Genomic DNA, 23,626 nt, shown 5'->3' with positions numbered 1-23,626 from the left:
CAGATGCTATTGCGTTTGACCTCCAAGTAAACATAAGAGGTTTCTGGGTGTTCCAGTCCTTCTCCAGATCCCCTGGTGTGTCAAGTGTCCCATGCTGTTGGAGTCCATTTTGCTTCATAAAGAGCATTAATACCCTACCTCCAGGCATGCTGTAGGGCTTCTGTGTGTTGCAGTCCTTCCTCTGCACTCCTTCAGTGTCAAGCATCCTGTGCTGACAGAGTACATTGCACTTGATAAGGGGCATTAACGCCCTGTCTCCATGCAAGCATAAATGGCTTAGGCTTTTGCAGTCCATCCTCAGAGCTCTGCAGTGTCAATTCTCCTGCACTGTGGATGTTCATTGTGTTCTATAATGAGCATTAGAGCTTTGTTTCCAGGCAATCGTGAGGGGCTTCCTGAGGGTTGCAGTCATTCTTATATTTAATAACCCCTCCTAGTATTAAATGCAATCTTAGTTGAAGGGTACTCCATGATAACATGATAACAATAGCATAGCTTACAATAACCTGTTCTTGCTAAACATTAGCAGAAGATCACAATGCACTGTAAACTCCATATTGCTGTGCTTAGATCTCAGAATGGATTATGTTTTTATTCTATCTGTAATTGGAAGATTTCTTTACTCAGAGAGAGCCTGAATCATAGAAGTAAAATGTGGATGGAAAATATGTTAATGGTAGAACCACATATGATAAGTTACAGTGTACCATTACCAATTGTGGAAAATATATTGTCTGTCCCAGTGGCTTTCCCTAAAGACAGCATTCTGCTTTAGTCTTTTATATAATTGGTATTTTCTTCCATCTTAACATTCATAAAGTTTGGATGCAATATATCTTAAGTTAATACCTATCAATATACATACTGTACAGTTCTACCAACAAAGGAGTAGATAATTATGATAATGAAACTAGGCATTTCTATTGCTAATACTGATTCATATCTCTGAACATGCACATTGATGAAGAACTCTTTAGGCTGTATACTACTGAGAATACCAGGGGCCATATAAGGAAAAGTGCCCCAATGACCCAATGGACATGTGTGCCACTTTCTGCACCCCGGTGCACATTAGTTTTAGAGAAGTGGCAACAGAAGCTTGTGCAGCCCATCAGTAAAACAGATGTTGCTAGCCTGCAAGGAGATCTTGGACCCCCTTGAAAGTTCAGCCCAGGTGCTGCCTACACTATGAAAGGAAGACTGGTTGCTTCAATCAACTGACCTGGCTTTCATCATTTCATTGCCCTCAGGGCAGCACAAGGTTGCATCTAGCCTGGAAGCAGCACATTATCAGTAGGAGGGTGTACTGTTTCTGTTTGAAAATGGTTCCTCTAGTTAACGATAGGTTGCAGCACAAACATGGACAGTGTACCTTGTCTAAAGTACGAGCCCAGCAAAGCTTAACTCTGCTAATCAGCCAAAAATGACGAGAGATAATCCCTACTTTAAATACAAAGTTAGTGAATTATTTCCTGGTCACAAAGCAAGCAATAATATCCATTAACAGACCCAAAGCAAAACATCCTTGGCAAACAATAATTGTATCATCCTGTTATTGAAAAATTATATTTCTTAAAAATATATGTATATGCAATTGACAATTTAATGCACAATTAAAAAAAGAAAAGTGTAAATGTGAAAATCCACACCTAATTTAGTCAGAATTCTTAATGATTTGATAAAGCATTTTTTCTCAGGGTTATGCTTTGCAACAAGTTCAATAAATCTTTTCACCCAGCATGAAGGGACGGAGAAATAGTTCAATCAAATCTTCACAGAACACAATTAAAAATGACAGTATGACACATTTGGCCACATAAGGAAAACTCCAGTCTGAAACAGAGGTAATGGTTTTATTACAAGCTCAGACTCAAAGTCATGTAGACAATTGTAAAGTCAAGGTTATGAAAGGACAAAATCACCATTAGTTGACCAAGGAGCAGACTGAGGGGCGGAATGTTGCTAGTCCATCTGGGGAACGGCTCATCCATATCTCCACGTGTCTCAGAAGGTGTAATTGTACATTGAAGTCCGTGATGGGACATGGAACAACCAACATGATAGAGGCATCCATCTTAGATCATCCGTTCAGGTTGAAATAAATGTTTACAATCAGTAAAAAAGGGCTTGCAGTAATCACTTAGTCTAAGCAAAGTGAATTAAAATGGCACAATAATTTAAGCAAATAATGCATGTACAACATTCAAAATTATAAATTCAATATTATTGAGCTTTGACAGTGTTCATGTTGCAGTTGATTTCAAATTAAATAAATAAATACATTGATGTAACTATAGTGCAGAACTGCAATCTTCATTTTTTGCATGTAACATTTTAAGAATTACTCTTCTGAAAATCATTATTGTGCTCATTCACACTATTAATTAGCATCAGAGGGATTCACATATAATAGAATAAGGCCCATATTTATACTTTTTGACGCAAAACTGCGCTAACGCAGTTTTGCGCCAAAAAAATTAGCGCCGGCTAACGCCATTCTGAAGCACCATGCGGGCGCCGTATTTATTGAATGGCGTTAGCCGGCGTTAGCCGACCGGCGCTGCCTGTTGTGCGTGAAAAAAAACCACGTACACCAGGCAGCGCCGGCGTAGGGAAAAATGGCGTTTGGGCATCCAAAAATGGGGCAAGTCAGGCTGAGGCAAAAAAATCGTCTTAACCCGATTTGCGCCATTTTTTTGGGCCGCCCAGATGCCATTAACATGACTCCTGTCTTAGCAAAGACAGGAGTCATGCCCCCTTGCCCAATGGCCATGCCCAGGGGACTTCTATCCCCTGGGCATGGTCATTGGGCATAGTGGCATGTAGGGGGGCACAAATCAGGCCCCCCTATGCCAAATTTTTTTTTAAAAAAAATACTTACCACAACTTACCTTTTCATCCCTGGGATGGGTCCCTCCATCCTTGGGTGTCCTCCTGGGGTGGGCAAGGGTGGCAGGGGGTGTCCCTGGGGGCTTGGGAGGGCACCTCTGGGCTCATTCTGAGCCCACAGGTCCCTTACCGCCTGCCCTGACCCAGGCGCTAAAATCTGGCGCAAATGCGGGTTTTTTAGTCCCGCCCACTCCCGGGCGTCATTTTTGCCCGGGAGTATAAATACGACGCATATGCATCGCAGTCATTTTTTAAGACGGGAACGCCTACCTTGCATATCATTAACGCAAGGAAGGTGTTCACGCAAAAAAATGACGCTAACTCCATGAACTTTGGCGCTAGACGCGTCTAACGCCAAAGTATAAATATGGAGTTAGTTTTGCGTCGAATTTGCGTCAAAAAAAACTACGCAAATTCGGCGCAAACGGAGTATAAATTTGCCCCTAAATGTGTTGTACATAGGTTTTAGGGCTATACCACCACACTTTAGTCCTTTACTCTACCGTGAAAGCACATTAATATAGGCTTTCAGTGCACCACTTTACAACACATCCAATAGTACTTCAATCAACAAAATGCAAAGATTTTTATGTATAGATTATTACTGAGACATCAGGGGTAGCAATAACATTTCTGCTACATCAGGCTAAAATTGCTTTTACAGCAATATTGCTACAATCATGCTGTAGTAGATATGATCAAGTGTAAATTGAAAACAAAATCTGCATAAATAGGATTTTTACTGTTAGTCATAAAAATGGTAAACCTTTTTTATTTTCTATTAATATGCATTTTTATACTTTTTGTGTAGCGGCAACATGTGCTTCAACCGAGTTCCGTTGTAAAGATGGGACATGCATTGCAAAATCAGCTCAGTGCAACCAAATCATCGATTGTTCCGATGCTTCAGATGAGAAGAACTGCAGTAAGTTATCTGTTCTGAATTTAGCTTGTTGACCCCTACCTGCTCTTCTGCACTAAACCATAATATCATTAGTCCTTGATTTATAGTTTGTTTGCCTTGTGTTCATGGAACCATAATTATAATTTTCATTCGAGTTAACCTGACGGTTGTTTTGGAACTGCCTCTTTTAAATGTCAATGTTAGGATGGAATCCAGCTGCTACGTGTTGTTTGTGTAGATCATGGGATGCTGAGATGATACTGGAAGTGGCACTTTTTGTATGATGTATCAGATGTAAAACAAATATTTGTACTCTTTTTAATTGCAGATATCACAGACTGCAGTCATTTCTACAAACTTGGCATGAAAACAAAAGGATTCATCAGCTGCAATTCCACTTCCCTTTGTATTCTTCCAGAATGGATATGCGATGGAGCAAATGACTGTGGTGATTTTACAGATGAATTAAAATGTCCAAGTAAGCATTAATGCTTATTTGCAGCTAACACTAATATGGCGTACAGATGAGCTGCAGGGCGAAGCCAAGTAAAAACGTACTAAAATGCTAAAGTGCTGGTGCTCTAAAACACGATGATATTGGCTTATTCACAGTTGGCATATTTATTTTACTTGTACGTTCCTAGTAAAGTGCACTGTATGTGTGAGGGTCCTGTAAACTAGATGCTACTAGTGGGGCCCCCTTCAATCATGTTTCAGGCCTGCCTCTGCGCAGCATGTGTGTACAGTTTTAAACTGCCATTTTGATCTAGCAAGTGCACCCACTTGCCAGGCCCAAACCTTTGTTTTTATTACATATAAGTCAACCCTAAGGCAGGCCCTGGTTACACCAAAGGGCTGGGTGCTGTGTATTCAAAACATTGGACATGTACTTTTAGGTTTAACATGTCCTACTAGTAAAAACACCTACATTTGTTTTTCACTACTGTAAGATCTATTTTGCCGATAGGAGTTTGGTGCCTCTCCGCTCACAATTTAAGATCATGACTTATGGAGAAGTCGGATTTAAAATTGTAAGTCTGAAAATGCCACTTTTAGAAAGTTGGCATTTTCTTTCTTTAACCATTATGTGTCTCTGCCTGTCTCTGAATACATGCCTTCACTGGATGACAGGTGGGATTTGTGCATTCCCTCTAGACAGTTACACACAAAGGGAGCTTCGGTGTGACATTTGCATACTGATGGCCCATCACCCGCCAGGCTGATGGGCCTTCCTGGATTTGATGGGAGGGAAGAATTGACAGTTACACCTGAATAGGACCGTGCTTCTCCTCACACAAAGGGCTGTATACCCCTCTGGAGAGTGTCTAGAGCCAGGGAATGAAGGGTAGGGACCTTGTGATCTTCAAAGACCTCTTTTAATTCTTCAGAATGTCAAAGGCACATTTGGGTGTAAGTAATGGATCTCAAACCCCACCAAATCAGTTCATATTTGGGTCCTGAGGAGACTCTACCAAGAAGAGGAGAAGTGTTGCCAGGAGAGACTGCCAGTTTGCCAATTGCTTTGCAGTGTTGACTTGCTTATTGCTGTGCTACCAGGATGGACTGCCACTTTGCAACTTATTCTGTCATTCAACTGCATGAGAGAACAGTCATGTGCAGTGGCAGCCCATGCCCTGCTCAGCAAAACCCTAGGATTTTCCAGCCAGGCTCAGTGCTCTGTGTGCTGCAGTAACAAAGGACTGCACTTCAAAGAGTGAGCGAGGCGCAGTCCTGACTGTCAGCCTCCCGGTATCGAAACATAGCGAAGCCAGCGTCGAGCCCCAGCAGCGATCCTGAGGGGAGACTGCTGCACTGTCACACCACAGTGGCCGACTGCGACTCGCCGTGGCCCTACCCTTGGCCAAAGATGGAGAACCCAATGTCCAATCTACATTCTCTGATGTCCATGGTGCCAGCAGTCCGACCGAGACCCCGCTGCCTCCCTGACAGATACCGTGCACAAGAGACACACCATACGCACCCAATACGACTTTCTTTGTAACAAAAGCATGTTACCCAAGTGTTTAGAACTTTGCTCGGTCCCAGGTAAAATCGTAAATCCCCAAAAAGAAGTGCACAGGCTCTTCAGATGATGCAGTGATCTGCATACTTGAAATACTTTAACTACTTGAAAAAAACTATGGCCCTCATTCTGACCTTGGCGGGCGGCTGAGGCCGCCCGCCAAAGTCCCGCCGTCAGGTTACCGTTCCGCGGTCGAAAGACCGCGGCGGTAATTCTGACTTTCCCGCTGGGCTGGCGGGCGGTCGCCTTCAGACCGCCAGCCAGCCCAGCGGGAAAGAGGCTTCCACGATGAAGCCGGCTCGGAATCGAGCCGGCGGAGTGGAAGCTGTGCGACGGGTGCAGTTGCACCCGTCGCGTATTTCACTGTCTGCGCAGCAGACAGTGAAATACATGTAGGGGCCCTCTTACGGGGGCCCCTGCAATGCCCATGCCAGTGGCATGGGCACTGCAGGGGCCCCCAGGGGACCCGCGACCCCCCCTACCGCCATCCGGATCCCGGCGGTCGGACCGCCGGGATCTGGATGGCGGTAGGGGGGGTCGGAATCCCCGCGGCGGTGCAGCAAGCTGCGCCGCCGTGGAGGATTCAATGGGGCGGCGGTACACTGGCGGGAGCCCGCCAGTGGTGCCGGTCCGACCGCGGCTTTACCGCCGCGGTCGGAATCCCCATTGGAGCACCGCCGGCCTGTCGGCGGTGCTCCCGCGGTCCTCCGCCCTGGCGGTCTTTGACCGCCAGGGTCAGAATGAGGGCCTATGTCCTGACAAGTGTAAATTGGATCTTTGTCATTCAGGTCTTATTTGAAACAGGTAAATATTCTTTATTTTTCTATTAACAGCATTGAATCTTTTGTGTGATGTTTAAACTGTGTTACTGTAATCATTGTGTTGCATAAATACTTTGCACATTTCCTCTTAAGTTAAGCCTGACTGTTCTGTGAAAAGCTATCAGAGAGTGAGCACAAGTTAATTTAGACTGTGTATCGACTTACCCTGACTAGGATTGTGGTCCCTATTTGGACAGGGTCCAACTAGAGACCCTCTTTCTAAAAGTACATGTGTATGAAAAACAACACATGAAGATGATGGGAGGAACACTTGCCAAAAGTCTGAACCAGTGACAGAGGCATTCCAATTTAAAGAGATCAGTAAGGAGCCTTCTCCTCAGGGGAACGCTCTATCCCAAACTGCTACACAAGGCCTCCTTAAAAAAAGAACTCCAGCAACCCCAGACTGGCATTGGTCTTGTTTAGCATCATCAGTGATGTATAGTTTGAATCCAGTGGTTTAGTGAGAAAGGGATCTATTCCCGGGCATTCCCTTGGACAATTAGGGCATTAAATAAAACGCACAAAAGGGGGTGATAGAAATGCTTAGATTAATCTAAGTCTCTGTTTGGTCACTTGGGGCTCCACGCCAAACCATTGTTTTTCACCAACTGTGACACTCTAGACAGCGATCAGCCATATGCAAATTGGGCATAGGCCTGGTCCTATAGAAACAGTTCCGTGTGAACTGCCAGGTCAAGTTCCCTTCCGTACTGGTTTCAGCCTACTTAAGTCACATCAGTAAGGTATGGCTTGATTCCTGTAGCACAGCGAGCATGGAACCCATGTCTGTCACATAGGGTGTCCTACAATAATCCTAGGGAAGCAATATTGAACCAGGAAGCAATCGATCTCTCGGTGATGAGAAACAGGGAAGAGGAGGCATTTCAATATCCACTTTGAGGCTGCATGATCACCAGAGAATTAGAAAATATTGGAGAGGCATTACTAGGCCACTAGACATTGCAGAACTGCAGAAGAATTACATGAGTAAGAAGATTTTAGCAGTGTGGCAAATCCATTAACAGGACAATTGCTCATGCACAGATGAATAGTATCAAATGGAAAATTATAAAGGCAATATGAGGCAAGATGACTTGGGAGGACTAAAGAAAGGGACTGGATACTTTTTCCTGAAGAGATTAACTAGTTTTGTCCTGAGTGTTCATCCGCCAGGATGGATGGGCAGAGAATCTCAGGATCCTCAGAAGACAAATGCAGTGTTCATTGTTCAGCCAGATTTTACAACAGCAAGGAAAGAAAACATTGCTTGTGTCGATGAGCGCGAGGGCAGCACCATACTAATGCAACAGAAGGCAGCATGCATAGCAGTGCAGTTAAACAGAAGTAGAAGTGCGTGCCTGGCTCAAAAGAATAGGCTGCAGTCCCACTATAGTACCTCTAGGGTGCTGTAGTAACAATTGAACTGTTGCTTCTGGTGGCTAGATTGAGAGAAATTGGAAGTCCGGAGTGTGGCATTAGATAGTTCCAAACAATCATTACACCTGACTCCTCATCACAGATTAATTGTGTCACACAAAGATAAGGAGATAGACAATTGATAGATGCACAACTGTGCACTTTGGCCCTTTGTCAGGGTTGCTTACATTTGACTTTGATCTAAATTGAGGTACATCATCATCTCCACAATGGCTACCACCACTTTGGCATTAATTTAGAATCACAAAATACATGAATCCAGACTCCCATACATGAGTAAGTAGTAGAAGGAGAAGATCACATGGGCACTTACGGCTACTACCTTCTCATGTCTAGTGTGCTATGTCATGCACACTTCATAGCAGAGTACATGCTTCTAGCTCTGTTCACTTCCCTAACTGAAACGTATGCAAATGTAGGTGGAAGACAAATTATGAGGACATAAATACAATCTTGACCAGCTTTATGTATGGAAGTTACCTATGTTTAACTTAAATTAATCTGTATTCGGCCAGATGGAGTTATTCTGTATGGCGAAGGGATGGAGGCCCAGATTGATAATAAAGCTGCGCAGCGCGGTTCTGCACCAAAAAGAGCAGAGATGCGCTGCACCACTTTTGAAAAACAGGGGTGTGCCGTATTTAGAGGAATAGGGTGCACCCCTCTGTTTCCCCCTGTGCTGGCGCTGAATTAAGCTGCCTGGTGCCAATGCAGGCATCCTTGCGCCATAGTGCAAGAGTGTCTGTGTTGAAGGAATAGATTGTTTATGTGCAGGATGATGTCCCTTCCTGCACATAAACAAACTATAATGGCGATTTGGCACTTCTATGTGTGCTGCAAAATGCATGATTGTTTATGTGCAGGAAGGGACACCTACCTGCACGTAAACTATTGACTATGGCATGTTGCTTGTTCTATGTGTGCTGCAGAATGCAACACACATAGAAAAAGCAAAAAACGAGGAGGAATGAAAGCATTTCTCCTTGTTTTGCCATACTAAAGCCACCCCTTGCGTTGCTTTAGGTTTTGGCGCTGCCTCAGGTATACGACAGCTCATAAATCTGAGGCAGTGGCAAAATCCAATGGGTGGTGCGGAAGAACGCACATAGCAACACCCATTGCACGTCCCTCTGATGCAGAAAACTGCGTTGGAGGGTCCCATATTTACAAGAAGGCGCAATGCCATGAAAAAGTGGCGTTACACTTCCTTCTAATCATGGAGTATTGCTTAGCACCACCGAAGCATCACAAAAAGTGATGCTCCGGTGGTGCTAGGGGCTCTTAAATATGCCCCACAATCTTTACTAAGAATTACCCTGATTTGATACATAGCGGAAATGATTTTTAATGTTTTCAAATTTCTATTATATAATTAATGATTACAAATATTTTGATGTGCAATAATAAAAAATAGATGGATATTACTGTCAACACCAACATGACGCCCAGCAGTGGTTTGCAGATGATATTGTGTGATGCAAAGAAAGAAAGGTGGGGAGTGATTCACTAAGTCTAGTGCCCGGAAAAATCGAGATGTTCCTGAGGAGTTGTACATGATTGTGCTGATACATGTGTATACTCTTATTCTCTCTCATTTTAGTTCGAAACAAACACAGATGTAAAGAAAATTATTTTGCCTGCCCCAGTGGAAGATGCATATTAAACACATCTCTATGTGATGGTCATAAAGACTGTGAGGATGAAGCAGATGAGCTGCACTGTGGTAAGCATTTCTAGTTATATTCTATAAAAAAGTTTCACAAGTCCTATAAACATCTACCCCGTTTTAACTCGGAGAAAGTAACACATGTATTTTGCTGCAATCAGCAAAATGTAGTTGAAATATTCTGTGTGGTTTAAGCTTTTTGAAATATTTTCAGTTATTCAGCCACAGACGTAAATTTATCTCAAATGGTTCAACCGAGGAACAAAAAGCTGGCATTTCAAATTCTACAAGCTCTTTACCAACTAAAATGTGCTGTGGTCGTTCGGCAGTGGTACATATGTATAAAAAATTATATCATATTAAATGTCAGACAGTAGAAAAGCAAATGTCAATGTGCAAATGGAGGCATATAGCGGGTCTTTATGACCCTGGCGGTCTGTGTTAATGTGGCGGTAATACCGCCAACAGGCTGGCGGTGCATACCGTAACATTATGACATTGTAATGTACCACACCAACTGCCATGGCGGTAGCAGCCGCCGGGCCAGGGGTAACCATCTCTAGCCTGGCGGCCGCTAATGTGCCACCAATGGCATTTTGACCCTGTCTAACGCCATGGTTTTAGTGGCGTTAGTAATGCCACAAAAACCAAGGCGGTAGGCCCTATCAGTGAAAGGGAAATCCTTCCCTGTCACTGGTAGGAGGAAGACACTCCCCAGATGTCCCCAGATGTCCCCCAGCACCCCTCCATCCACGCTCCCTCCTTCCAATTCCCCACTCCCCCATAAACGCACACTCGCAGACATGCACCACACATTCACACACTCACTCACACAGGCATACACATATTCATACACGCATGCATCCATTCATTCATGCACACATCCGTACACACATACATACTGACACGCAGACACGCATTCACATTTCCATTCATACACGCTTTTTCACAAATGCTCACACACACATGCAAACAACACTACACACACATTCGCATTCACGCACATACTCACACATTCATGAACACACCCCCCACGCACACACAACACCCCCCACCCCTCTCCTCTGTCGGAAACCCAACTTACCTGCATCCAGGGGTTCTTGCGGCAGGGGGTGGGACGGGGCGCTGCTACCACTGCAGCACCCGCCAGCAGAACACCGCCAGGCTGTATTATTTTTCATAATATGGCTGGCAGCGGTCTACTGGCATGGTGCTGTTGGTGGTAGCAGCGCTACCTTAGCACCATCCGCCAGTATGGCCTCAGCCAGATTTCCGCCCTTCTTGTGGTAGAAATCCGGCTGTGGTTATAACTTGGCAGACAGATGTTAGCCACGTCGACGGTCTTTTCGTGCCCGTCGCCACGGCAGACGGAGAAATTTACCGCCAATCTCAAAATGTGGCCCATAATGGTGGGTTAAATGCTCCTTATCTTTAAAGCACAAAAGTAATGATAAGGAATGTTTTGTTAATGCTATTTTAAATACTAATTACCAGATTTGTACAGTATAGCGCGAAAACTCATCATTGTTTACTCATCATCTCCTGATAATGTTCTCATTGTAAGCAAGGATAAATCATTCAACCTACGTCGGTGATTGGAATTAAGGAAAATTCCAATATGCGCTAATTCAGTCTAGTTTTGCATGTCATATTTCTGCCTGAACAACAAACTGTGTAGTTTTCCCTGATAAGAACAACACAGTTAGGGCCTCATTACGAATTTGGCGTTCTTTTCGGAAGACTGCTGCGGTGGTGGCTGCCAAGAGACCTCCAAGTTGGCATCTAAGTGCTGTATTTAGAGTCACACAGGCAAGACTGACAAAAAACAGCCAAATATCCCAAACCGGCCCAACTTTGGAGGCCGGGAAAGAGGAGGGTCCACCACCAGCACCACCATCCTGACAAAAATCTACCCACCAGATTACGAGCCACAAATCAGCACACTGGTCCTTCCATGGCAGAAAACTATTGGCAGTGCGAACAGCCACAGTAAACACCACATCAGGCAGAGCACCACATTGGATAGTTTGAATACCCCACACCTGACACACATCCACACACCTGACACACCTATTCACCGCACTATATAACACACCCCTACACTGCCCACAATCCTTTGCAAACAGAACGCCAATCACAGCCAGACACCAGCAAATAAATCATTACTATCTAAACAAACAATAGGCACCACTACACATTATACACAGCACACATCCCACACTAGCAGAACATACAAAACCTGCAATCAACAAAAGCACACAGCAACCGCTACCCACTCACATCACAGTACCCACACATCATCACAAACATTAGTCATCCTTTTAATCACTTCCTTATTGTCTTCACCACCATTACCATGTCCCCACAAAAACACCCATGTTTCACTAATGAAGAGTTGAGGTTCACGGTGGCTGAAATTGTCAGAGTAGAGCCACAACCAAACATCGATTGCCAGAAAAATTGAGTTGTGGCAAAGGATATTCAACAGGGTCAACTCATTAGGCAGCCATCCATACACAAGGGACAACATCAGGAAGATGTGGAACGACCTATAGGGGAATGTGCTTTCCATGGCATCCACCACCAGATTGCCATGAACAAGACTGGTGGTGGGCCCCGACCTCCTCCCCAACAGTTCACATCATAGGAGGAGAAGGCCTTGGATATCCTGCATCCGGAGGGTCTAACTGGAATACCTGGGGGACCGGAGTCTGGTAAGTACCTACAACAGTCATGTCTTATCACTGTATTGTCCTGCATGCTTCCGCACCACCAAAATACTCCCTAATAAACTAAATTACCCACAGCACCTCTCATCTATTCACCTTATTCCCCTCTCCTGCATACCCCCACTCCACCCAGCCCAACTGCCCCACAGTCCTTAGCAATGGCATGGTAACAACTGCCTAATCAAATCACTGCAACTACCCGAATGCACTAACACCACTTTTTGAAAACCTTGCATGTGCACAACACATCACATTTGATGCATGTTCAACTAAAGTACAAGCTCCACCATCTAGAATGACCTGGTAATGACCAGTACGTGACAATGACAGAAATGCAAAGGCACACTCACAATAGCATACAGAACAACATTCAGCTTGTCTTCAAGAGCCCGAATATTCACTCTGTTACATGCCTTGTCCTCCTGTGGGCCTCATTGAAATGGATTTCCCCTAGTGTGGCTGGGGGGAAACAGCCTTAACAATGTGGCTCAAACCACGCTATGCCTTTAAAGCAAGGCCCGAACCACGAATATGTCTTTACAACGCATTCCTTAACCACACAAGTCATTACAACGACTTGCATTAGGGAAAGTGTTGTTGGACTAATGTTGGACTTTATGTCCAACACTTTCCCTACTGTGGCACAGACTGGAGTTGCAATAGTAAATTATACTATTCCAAACTCCAGCACTTTCCCCAAGGCAAGTCGTTGTAATGACTTGCGTGGTAAAGAAATGCGTTGTAGGGACCCATTCGTGGTTTGGGCCAAATTCTTAAGGCAGGCGTCCTAAATACCTGCGTTGTTCCGACACAGAACCGTGGCTGGGTACCTCACTGGTGTCAACAGCCTAGGAAGGTTTGGAAATCCAGAGTAACCTGTGAACACAATGTTATAACAAAACATAAATAGCTGCAGTAACTACATATGATGTAATGGCAGGTGACATAATACAGAAACTCACAATACAATGCATACTCACAAAGCAGCCAGACCCTCTCTGTTTATAGTCATGCCATCAGATGTGGATCATTGATGTTCCGCATTATATAGGAATCATGCACTGATCCTGGATATTTGGCTGTGACTTGTGAGATGTACTGGTCTGCCAAACATACCACCTGTACGTTGGATTGAGTGGTGGTTCTTCCTGTTCCTATACAACCGTTCATTTACACTGGGAGAGACCAGGGCTACATGTCAGCCATCAATGGCTCCTACCACATGAGGGATCTGTCTCATCTCATAAAAGTTTGCCTTCACAAACGCCAAATCCGCTCTTTGGGGGAACCTGATGTAGCTCTCAAGGTGCTTTAAAAAGACACACTGTACATCCTTCATCACCAGACTGAACATGGGCTGAGACATCCCTGTTGTTAAGGCAACAGTATTCTGAAAGGACCCTGTGGCATGGAAGTGTAGCATTAACAAGACTTGAACAATGGGAGGTGTGCAATAGGGATTGCGAATGGCTACCATCACATCTGGCTCCAACTGTGTACGTAGCTCCATGATGGCAGGACGATTCAGACGATATGTCTGGGTGACATGCCTGTCCTCCATGGTTGCCAGGTCCACTAGTGGATAATACACTGGTGGATGTCTCACTCTCCTCATGGCAGGATGACTAGGTTGAGAGGAGAAAATATACTATGAGTGATGACGTATGCACACATCACCAACACATTGTATATTACCTGTCAACTAACATCTGTAGAGTTGGCTGCTGCACACATCACCAACACATTGTATATTACCTGTCAACTAACATCTGTAGAGGTGGCTGCTGACATATATAATACAGAACCCAGATATGTACCCAATTAACTCTCAAATTGCTGCAAATTGCCTTACATGTAAATTGGAATGTACAAATGAAATGTGTCATTGTATATATGTGGGTGACTTTGCTGTTGTGGACTGATCACACATATGTATCGGTATCTACCCTTACCTAGCCATGGCCTATGTACCACAGAGTCGCTTTACATTGTTCTCAACAAATAGACAGCCTGAACACGTCATCGTGTAAAGATTGTCACAATATGTTGCACAACCATGAAGGCCCAACATACGGTTACACTGCAAATAGGGGGAGTAATTGAGTGACACAGATTATTTTGCACATCCATCGATTACATGTGGCCAAAATGGCAGGCGCCTCCCTATGTCCACCAGTGGAAGTCCTTATAGTAGTAGGTGTTCGCAACTGCTGTGCTACTTGTCATTAGTTAACATTGATGCCTTTGGCAGACTTGGGCTAATGGGCATGACCGCCTGCGGTGACAGTCCTGTATGTGGCGGCCGTGACCGCCATTTTCTGTAATTTTGCTCACATGACTCCTGACGCTGTTGCTAGCAAGACTTCCATGATGTGAGCTGCTGTGAACTGCCTCTGGGAGCCATCATGCCACATCCTGCAGGTGATAGAGCTCGACAAGCTAGTGAAGGATGTCCTACCCCTGTATGGACACCAGAGGAACAGGTGAGTACAATGGCCCAGCCACATGTGATATGTGTTGTGTGTGAAGTTTTTTCGGGCATGTGAACTGATGAGTATGTAGATGCATGCAAATGCTATATTGTGAAGGAGTGTTAGCAGAGAGGATGGGTATGTGTGCCTCCTTGCAGTGACAGATTTGTAGTGATCAATCCTATTCGCATGGTGCATGTATACATGACTTTCTTATTTTGTCTGTGTCATCCATGTAGGTGAATGCCCATCAGAAGAAGGGGATATGGCATGCCATTGCCAAGCAAATGCGAACCCTGGGGGTCCACAGCTGACGGATCACCCATTGTTGCAAGCAGTGGGAGCACCTGAGACACTGGGCCTGGAAGATTGCGGCGGTCCAGCTGGGGATGTACTCCCAACGAAGGAGGGGTGCCTGTCAGACCCTGACCCCCTAATGGCCCGCATCTTGGCGGTGGCCTACCCTGAGGTGGATGGGCATTTGAGGGCAGCACAGCAGCCACAAGGGGGTAAGCACTGATTGTATCTTGCCTCTGGTAGTATGGTGTTTGCAGTCACACTGTAGCAGCTGTGACAATGTTGTAGGTGTTACATGTATGTTGATTAGTGGGAATATGTAGTACCCACATTGCCTGTCTACTAGATGTAGATCTGGCATTCATGGTTGTAGGAGGCTGGCCTGGCTTGTAGTGGGTACCAGAGATACTTACACCTTGTGCCAGGTCCAGTTATCCCTTATTAGTGTAGAAGAGGTGTTTCTAGCAGCTAGGGTTGATAGAAGGTAGCTATGGCAAAGCAGCTTAGGCTGAACTAGGAGACATGTAAAGCTCCTACTATACCACTGGTGTCATATGCACAATATCATAAGAAAACACAATACACAGAAGTACTAAAAATAACGGTACTTTATTTTTATGACAATATGCCAAAAGTACCTCAGTGAGTACCCTCAGTATGAGGATAAGTTATATACACAAGATATATGTACACAAACCAAAATTAGGTAAGTAATAGCAAGAAAAGTAATGCAAGCAGTGTAAAATTACAGTAGATTGCAATAGGAGAACATAGGTATAGGGCAACACAAACCATATACTCCAAAAGTGGAATGTGAACCACGAATGGACCCCAAACCTATGTGAGCTTGTAGAGGGTTGCTGGGACTGTAAGAAAACAGTGAGGGTTAGAAAAATAGCCCACCCCAAGATCCTGAAAGGTAGGTGTAAAGTGCACCTACTACCCCCAGAGAGCACAGAAGTCGTGATAGGGGGATTCTGCGGGAAGAACAACCACCAGCAATGCAACAACAGTGGATTTCTGGACCTGAGTACCTGTAAGACAAGGGGACCAAGTCCAATAGTCGCAACAGTGTCGAGAGTGGGCAGCCCAGGAAATGCCAGCTAAGGGTGCAAGGAAGCTGCCACCTGTTGGAAGAAGCTTGGAGTTCTGCAATGAAGAAGAGAGCTAGGAACTTCTCCTTTGGAAGATGGATGTCTCACATCGCGGTAAAGCTTGCAGAGGTATTCCCATGCAGAAAGACTGCAAACAAGCCTTGCTAGCTGCAAGGATCGAGGTAGAGGTTTTTGGGTGCTGCTGTGGCCCAGGAGGAACCAGGATGTCACCACTTGGAGGAGGAGACAGAGGGGGCACCCAGCAACTCAGGGAGCCCTCACAGAAGCAGGCAGCACCTGCAGAAGTACCTGGACAGGCACTTGGAAGAAAAGTGAACCAGAGTCCACCCGAAGTCACAAAATGGAGTCCCACGACGCCAGAGGACAATTCAGAAGGTTGTGCACTGCAGAAAGGAGTGTCAGGGACGCAGGCTTGGCTGTGCATGAAGGAAATCCTGGAAGAGTGCACAGGAGCCGTAGCAGCTGCAAATCACGTGGTACCTGGCAATGCAGTCTAGCATTGGGAGGCAAGGACTTACCTCCACCAAACTTGGACTGAAGAGTCACTGGACTGTGGGAGTCACTTGTACAGAGTTGCTGAGTTCCAGGGACCACGCTCGTCATGCTGAGAGGGGACCCAGAGGACCAGTGATGCAGTCTTTTGGTGCCTGCGGTTGCAGGGGGAAGATTCCGTTGACCCACAGGAGATTTCTTCAGAGCTCCTGGTGCAGAGAGGAGGCAGGCTACCCCCAGAGCATGCACCAGCTGGCAACAGTCGAGAAAGCCGGCAGGATGAAGCAATACAAGGTTGCCAGTAGTCGTCTTGCTACTTTGTTGCGGTTTTGCAGGCATCCTGAGCAGTCAGCGGTCGATCCCTTGGCAGAAGGTGAAGAGGGAGATGCAGAGGAACTCTTGTGAACTCTTGCATTCATTATCTGGTGAGATCCCCAAAGCAGAGACCCTAAATAGCCAGAAAAGGAGGTTTGGCTACCTATGAAGGAGGATTGGCTACCACGAGAGGTAAGAGCCTATCAGAAGGAGCCTCTGACGTCACCTGCTGGCACTGGCCACTCAGAGCAGTCCAGTGTGCCACAAACACCTCTGCTTCCAAGATGGCAGAGGTCTGGGACACACTGGAGGAGCTCTGGGCACCTCCCCTGGGAGGTGCAGGTCAGGGGAGTGGTCACTCCCCTTTCCTTTGTCCAGTTTTGTGCCAGAGCAGGGCTGGGGGATCCCTAAACTGGTGTAGACTGGCTTATGCAGAGATGGGCACCATCTGTGCCCCTCAAAGCATCTCCAGAAGCTGGGGGAGGCTACTCCTCCCCAGCCCTGACACCTATTTCCAAAGGGAGAGGGTGTTACACCCTCTCTCAGAGGAAATCCTTTGTTCTGCCTTCCTGGGCCAGGGCTGCCTGGACCCCAGGAGGGAAGAAACCTGTCTGAGGGGTTGGCAGCAGCAGCAGCTGCAGTGGAGACCCCGGAAAGGCAGTTTGGCAGTGCCCGGGTACCATGCTAGAGACCCGGGGGATCATGGAATTGTCCCCCCAATGCCAGAATGGCATTGGGGTGAACAATTCCATGATCTTAGACATGTTACATGGCCATGTTTGGAGTTACCATTGTGACGCTGTACATAGGTAGTGACCTATGTACAGTGCACGCGTGTAATTGTGTCCCCGCACTCACAAAGTCCTGGGAATTTGCCCTGTACAATGTGGGGGCACCTTGGCTAGTGCCAGGGTGCCCACACACTAAGTAACTTTGCACCCAACCTTCACCAGGTGAAGGTTAGACATATAGGTGACTTATACGTTACTTAAGTGCAGTGGTAAATGGCTGTGAAATAACGTGGACGTTATTTCACGCAGGCTGCAATGGCAGACCTGTGTAAGAATTGTCAGAGCTCCCTATGGGTGGCAAAAAAAATGCTGCAGCCCATAGGGATCTCCTGGAACCCCAGTACCCTGGGTACCTCAGTACCATATACTAGGGAATTATATGGGTGTACCAGGATGCCAATGTGAATTGTTAAATTTAGTCACTAGCCTGTTAGTGACAAATTTGGAAAGCAGAGAGAGCATAACCACTGAGGTTCTGGTTAGCAGAGCCTCAGTGAGACAGTTAGGCATCACACAGGGAACACATACAGGGCACATACTTATGAGCACTGGGGCCCTGCCTGGCAGTGCCCCAGTGACACATAGACTAAAGCAACATATATACAGTGAAATATGGGGGTAACATGCCAGGCAAGATGGTACTTTCCTACAATGGTTTGCTATGTGTACGTTCATTTTACCTGTTTCAAGACATATCTATGACTGCATGTGGAGATGCTCAGATGACAATGCCACATGTGTGAGTCCACCCGGCCATTTTTATAGTTGTAAGCTGCAGTTTAATCCTACTCATAGAATATGTTCAGGACCTTCCTGCAGCGTATGTGCTCTAGTTGCTCAAAGGTTTCCATTTGTCTTGATGAAATGTATTAGCATCCGGGTGCCTTACATATTTTGTACAGGGGCTATGTAACATTTCTCATGGTACAGGTATTGACTCCATGTGAGGCAGGCCTCTCCACCGCTGCACAGATATGGCTATGATAACACAGTACATATGGGCCTATAAATGTATCTCCATTGTCCCATCTTCTTCATACTATGGGGTATGTGAAGGTATTAAGAGAAGGATATTAAACTGTGGGTGTCTGATTTTGTCTATTTGTCCTTTACATGCATGTACATGGCATTGACATAAGGGCAACTCATATTCATCCCAAAGGCTTTGTTTCCTAGGTAGTAAGTAGCTAGGTGGAGCTACCCTATCACTATATATAATGTCCATGAAATGTGTGCCAATGTCCCTCCAATTACAGTCACACATATGTTATCATCTGCCTATATCATGTCTCAATGGTTACTTGGGGTCACAAGAAATAGTGGGTCAATCATTACTACCCTCTGCCTAGATGATGTGGACAGTTTGGACATAATAACAGACCCTCAGACATCCACCCCAGTCACTACAGACACGAATACATGCAGCACATCCACAATACTTGCAGTCAGCACCCCAATAGACAGTCACACATCTACCACAGCATCTCCCAGCACCTACACCCCCCTCATCCTAAAACACATAAACACTCACACTCACCCACCCAGCATACACAAGCATACCTCACACACACATGCACCCAAGACATCCACCATAACACCTCAGACAACCACTCCCTCTCCCTCCACTCCCAAACCCTTTTGCCATGACCATCCCCATGTGTCTCAGAAATGTATCCTCTAGGAGTTGAAAAATTCCCTTCTCTCCTACCCCAGGTGACCCCCAAAAATCTATGTCCCTCCCTGTGTCCAGCCCTTCCACCGCCAAGTCCTCCCCTGGCCTCCCTACAGGTACCTATGCCCCTCCCCCACCAAAATTCACCCCTCCCAAGAGTTCCTAGCCCTCCACTAAGCCTCAACCTAAGACTTACCCTCCTAAGCCCAAGCCCAAAGATGCACCTCCCAAACCCAAACCCCTCCTCTGCCCTTCCCTATCCCCTGAGGTGCCTGCCTGCCCCCTTGATGTCCCTACCTGTGAAGGTTGTATGGCAGTCAGGGATCAAGTAGGGGCACTGGAATGTGCCATCTGTGTATGATGCACTTATTTGATTGGACTGGCCGATGGCCTACTTATTTTGTACATAGTTATATATATATTTATTAATGTAGTGCCATACATCTGAGCCAACCAGTTGTTGGTTCCAAGTTTACATTTTTGTCCTGCCATTCATCCCTTATAACTGTTTTGGTATTGACTGCTTCAGTTTGTGTGTGAGTGTAGATAGTTCTAGCAGTTGTGTGTGGCCAGCATGTGTCGTTGTGTGCATTTCATCAGTCCCGATGTGATGTCTGTGTATTGTGTGATGGACATGTATTTGTTAGAGACATGGATTAATGTTGATATTGTGTGTTATGATTGTGTTGACATGTTATTTTGATTGTTCTGTGCCCTTGTGTGGTTGTACTGTGTGTGTGAGTGTGTGTGTTGATTGTTATATCAGATCTGTTGTGATGTGTGTTGCCGGGGCATGACGTATACCGTGTTGTATGAATGTTTGATTATGTGCCTTGGTTCTCTCGTGTTGTTAGGTTGTGCTGTATGTATGATTTGTCAAGTTGAGGTGTGTATTGTGGATGTATGATGGTGATTTCTAGTGTTGTGGTTGTGATGTTGTGTCATTTGGTTATGTTGTGTGTTGTAGTGTTAGACTGTGACGGTGCTGTGTATCTGGGTGTTGGTGTGTGTTTTGAAAGTGTGTGTGTTGACATTATTGTGTGTACTATGAATGTGCGTGTGTTTGTTGCTGTGTGTGGAATGTGAGTGTCAGTGTGAGGGTACGTGTGTGTGACACCATCGTCACCTGGGCAGGATGTGTATGTTGTGTGCACGTATATACATTGACATTGTGCAACGGTGTCAGGTGAGTGTGCGTACTCACAGTTGCTGTTGTCGTCACCATCATCTCTCGTTCAGGAGTCATTTGGCAAGCAGGAGAAGCGGGAAGACGTATAACTCATGTTCCATGGCAGCTCAAGACTGGTACCTGTTCCTGAAGGTGTCTCCTTTTATAGAGTTGGTTCCCACCAGGGTTTCCGTGGTGGTGCGACAGAAGCCACGGCGGTGTCCAGCTTCATAATCTTAACGGTGGGAACATGCTCTCTGCCTTCCTGAAGGCAGCTTCTCTCGTCTGTGGCAGTCTGACCGCACTGGCGGTGTCAGCAGCGGATTGGTTGTATTCTGTTGGGAAGACCGCCATGGTCGGTCTTCTCTGCCAGCCTGTTGTCGATACGACCGTCACTGTCAACATGGTGGTCATGAGACCACCAAACTCATAATGACCCCCTTACTGCCCGCGTTCCCTAGCCACCAAAATAACTTGTGGATGCCATTCTACTTAATAATAGTTACCACAGCTTCTGAGGTTATTGTGCTGATGCCCGCGAAGATCCATATTATCATTTTATGACAAAGATACTCAGGCATAAATGGTTTCAATTGGGTAAAAAGTACACCGTTGTGGCTTTTATCCTCTGTCTACATGGCCAATTTTAAGGGTATTGTCAAACACCCAGTCAAGAAAAAGTATGCCATCAGACATTTATTATGTTAAAATATCCTCAGATTTCCAATCTTTAACGTTTTTCAATTACCCGGTTCTTTATTTACGACTGTTGCTTCAAATTTTATTTCCTCACTCTGCAAAAACTATTGTTTATTCATATATTATTATTTTAAGAATCTCATTTCTGTTAACATTATACATTATGCATTTTTTCCTAAGTAATGTAAGCCCCATATCTCATATATGATTCAGGCTTTGGGATGGACAGGCTATCAAACATTTTAGGCCAGGGTTCATTTGGGAGATATGGTTCATGTGTTTTAAAAATCTGTGAGCTGACCAGATGTGTCTGTCCCTCAGAAAATGTTATAAGTCTATTTTCTGTCTTGTCCCCTACAACACGGATCGGCAAATATACGGAGGTAAGATTAAAGCCCTGTCACTAAGCACATTGACATGAACCATTTATGCATTTTTAGTGTCTTGTTTTTAAGGCCACTTTAGGAATATGTTTTAAGGGACAAAAATGTTGAATAATAATATTTTTGGGGTACTTACAATTTACTTTATGTAACTTTCTGCACATGCCGCATGACATGACATTATTTTAAAAATAAGCTTCTTCATCTAAACTAATTGTTTGAAGTCAGAATATCTAAGTCCCAACATCAAAAACATTGACTGTATAACATTGATTCACTTAATATTGACAAGGTAATTATATATAGGATGGTATATATACACTATACTAAACTCCCCAGCAACATACTATAGGAAAGTCCTCCTTTTTGCCCTGGTCACCGTCAAACATTTTGACTGATACTGGTGGTTTCTGACTCTGACTGTGCCCTGGGCACTGCTAACTAGTCCCAGGGCCAGTGCTCTGTGTAAAATGTATTATGCTAAGTAGGCTAATTATAATTGGCTATACCAACCTACCTATAAGCCCCTAGTATATGGTAGGGCATGTAGGTTTAGGGGCCCAAGTATAGATCGTATACCCATAGGTGCCCAGCTGTGGTGCACAGTGTTATTTTAAAGGCAGGCCTGCCTTGCTTGATGCTATTAAGTTAAAGTTAACCCCAGATTTGACGTTGGAATTACTTCCAAAGTCATAAGCTACCTTACTGTTACATATTAGTCATCCCTGAGATATGCCCTAAGTGCCCCCAGAGTTGGGTGTAGTGTGACTATAAACAGGGACTTCATAAAAGATGTTTTATAAGCCTTGGTGAGGGAATAAAAGCCACATTTGTGGTAGTGAATGGGCTCCATAGGCTAACATGAAGAGATTTTATTTTAAAATAATAAAGTCTTATTTTCCATAGGAAGGAGATAAATGTAGTAACTTGCCACTGTTCAATTTCATATAATGTGAATAGGTAAAGAGTGTTAAAATGCTTACTAAAAGTTACCAACTTCAGCCCTGTAGTGCCCTTCTCTGATTGGTCAGCCTCTGGGAGCCTGAGCCAGGCTGCTTGGATGAGATGTGAAGTAGCCTGGGCTGAAAAAAAGGAAGCATCTGGTGGTAGAATACCTGCCTGAGCCTCAGACTTCCAGGATTTGACCGGGGGCTTGTGGAAAGGCAATCTGCTGAGGAAGGTTGTCCAACATTGAGGAAGAAAAGCTCCAAAAAAGTTTGAAGTCCGAACGTAGGAAATTGAATGTGGCCTCCTGCGCCGTGTATCCGAAGAGGGCTCTAGCAAGGTCGGCCTCAACTGGTGAATTCATCCCGGTTAGAGAGAAATCGTCAAAAAAAAATCCAAGTGTGAAGGTGAAACTTTAGTCGAGGCCTCCTGCTCAGTGTAGCTAAGCAGGGATCTGTCACTGTTGGCCTCAAATTTTGACTTTGCACCGGTTGAGTGTGACCAGATCTCCCAAGTAGCGCTTTTGCTTTCTAGACACTACAAAACATTTCATTTTTAAAAATTCATATCTCTGTTCCCTGTATTGGATTTTTATCATTTTGGTGTCACTTCTTACAGAGGGTTTGACACTAGCCTTTTGTGACCCCAGACAATCAGGGACTAACAAAGAGAGGCAGGATTTTCCAAGCACCTCTCTGGTTGGAAACCTAAAGAACGTTCTACAACTTCAATTTGTCCCAGGTGTAAATATTAGACTCTCAGATCCAAATCTTCAGTACACCTGTGATCTGTGGAAGATTGCAAAG

At 45.1% G+C, this 23,626-nt stretch overlaps 1 protein-coding gene across 1 annotated transcript in view; it reads left to right on the top strand.

Moving 5' to 3' along the window:
• The window catches only part of LRP1B (LDL receptor related protein 1B), a 4,500,992-nt gene that overhangs the window by 3,589,473 nt on the left and 887,893 nt on the right, over nucleotides 1-23,626 (top strand). The window contains exons 48-50 of the mRNA XM_069225083.1: nucleotides 3,701-3,814; nucleotides 4,122-4,271; nucleotides 9,678-9,800. Of these exons, the coding sequence (XP_069081184.1) occupies nucleotides 3,701-3,814; nucleotides 4,122-4,271; nucleotides 9,678-9,800 (387 nt within the window). The remainder of the gene's footprint in view (nucleotides 1-3,700; nucleotides 3,815-4,121; nucleotides 4,272-9,677; nucleotides 9,801-23,626) is intronic.

Source organism: Pleurodeles waltl, chromosome 3_1 (genome assembly GCF_031143425.1).
Source record: "Pleurodeles waltl isolate 20211129_DDA chromosome 3_1, aPleWal1.hap1.20221129, whole genome shotgun sequence".
NCBI classification, from domain to species: domain Eukaryota; kingdom Metazoa; phylum Chordata; class Amphibia; order Caudata; family Salamandridae; genus Pleurodeles; species Pleurodeles waltl.
Note: the sequence above shows the minus strand (reverse complement) of the source record. Positions and strands in the feature narration are given on the sequence as shown.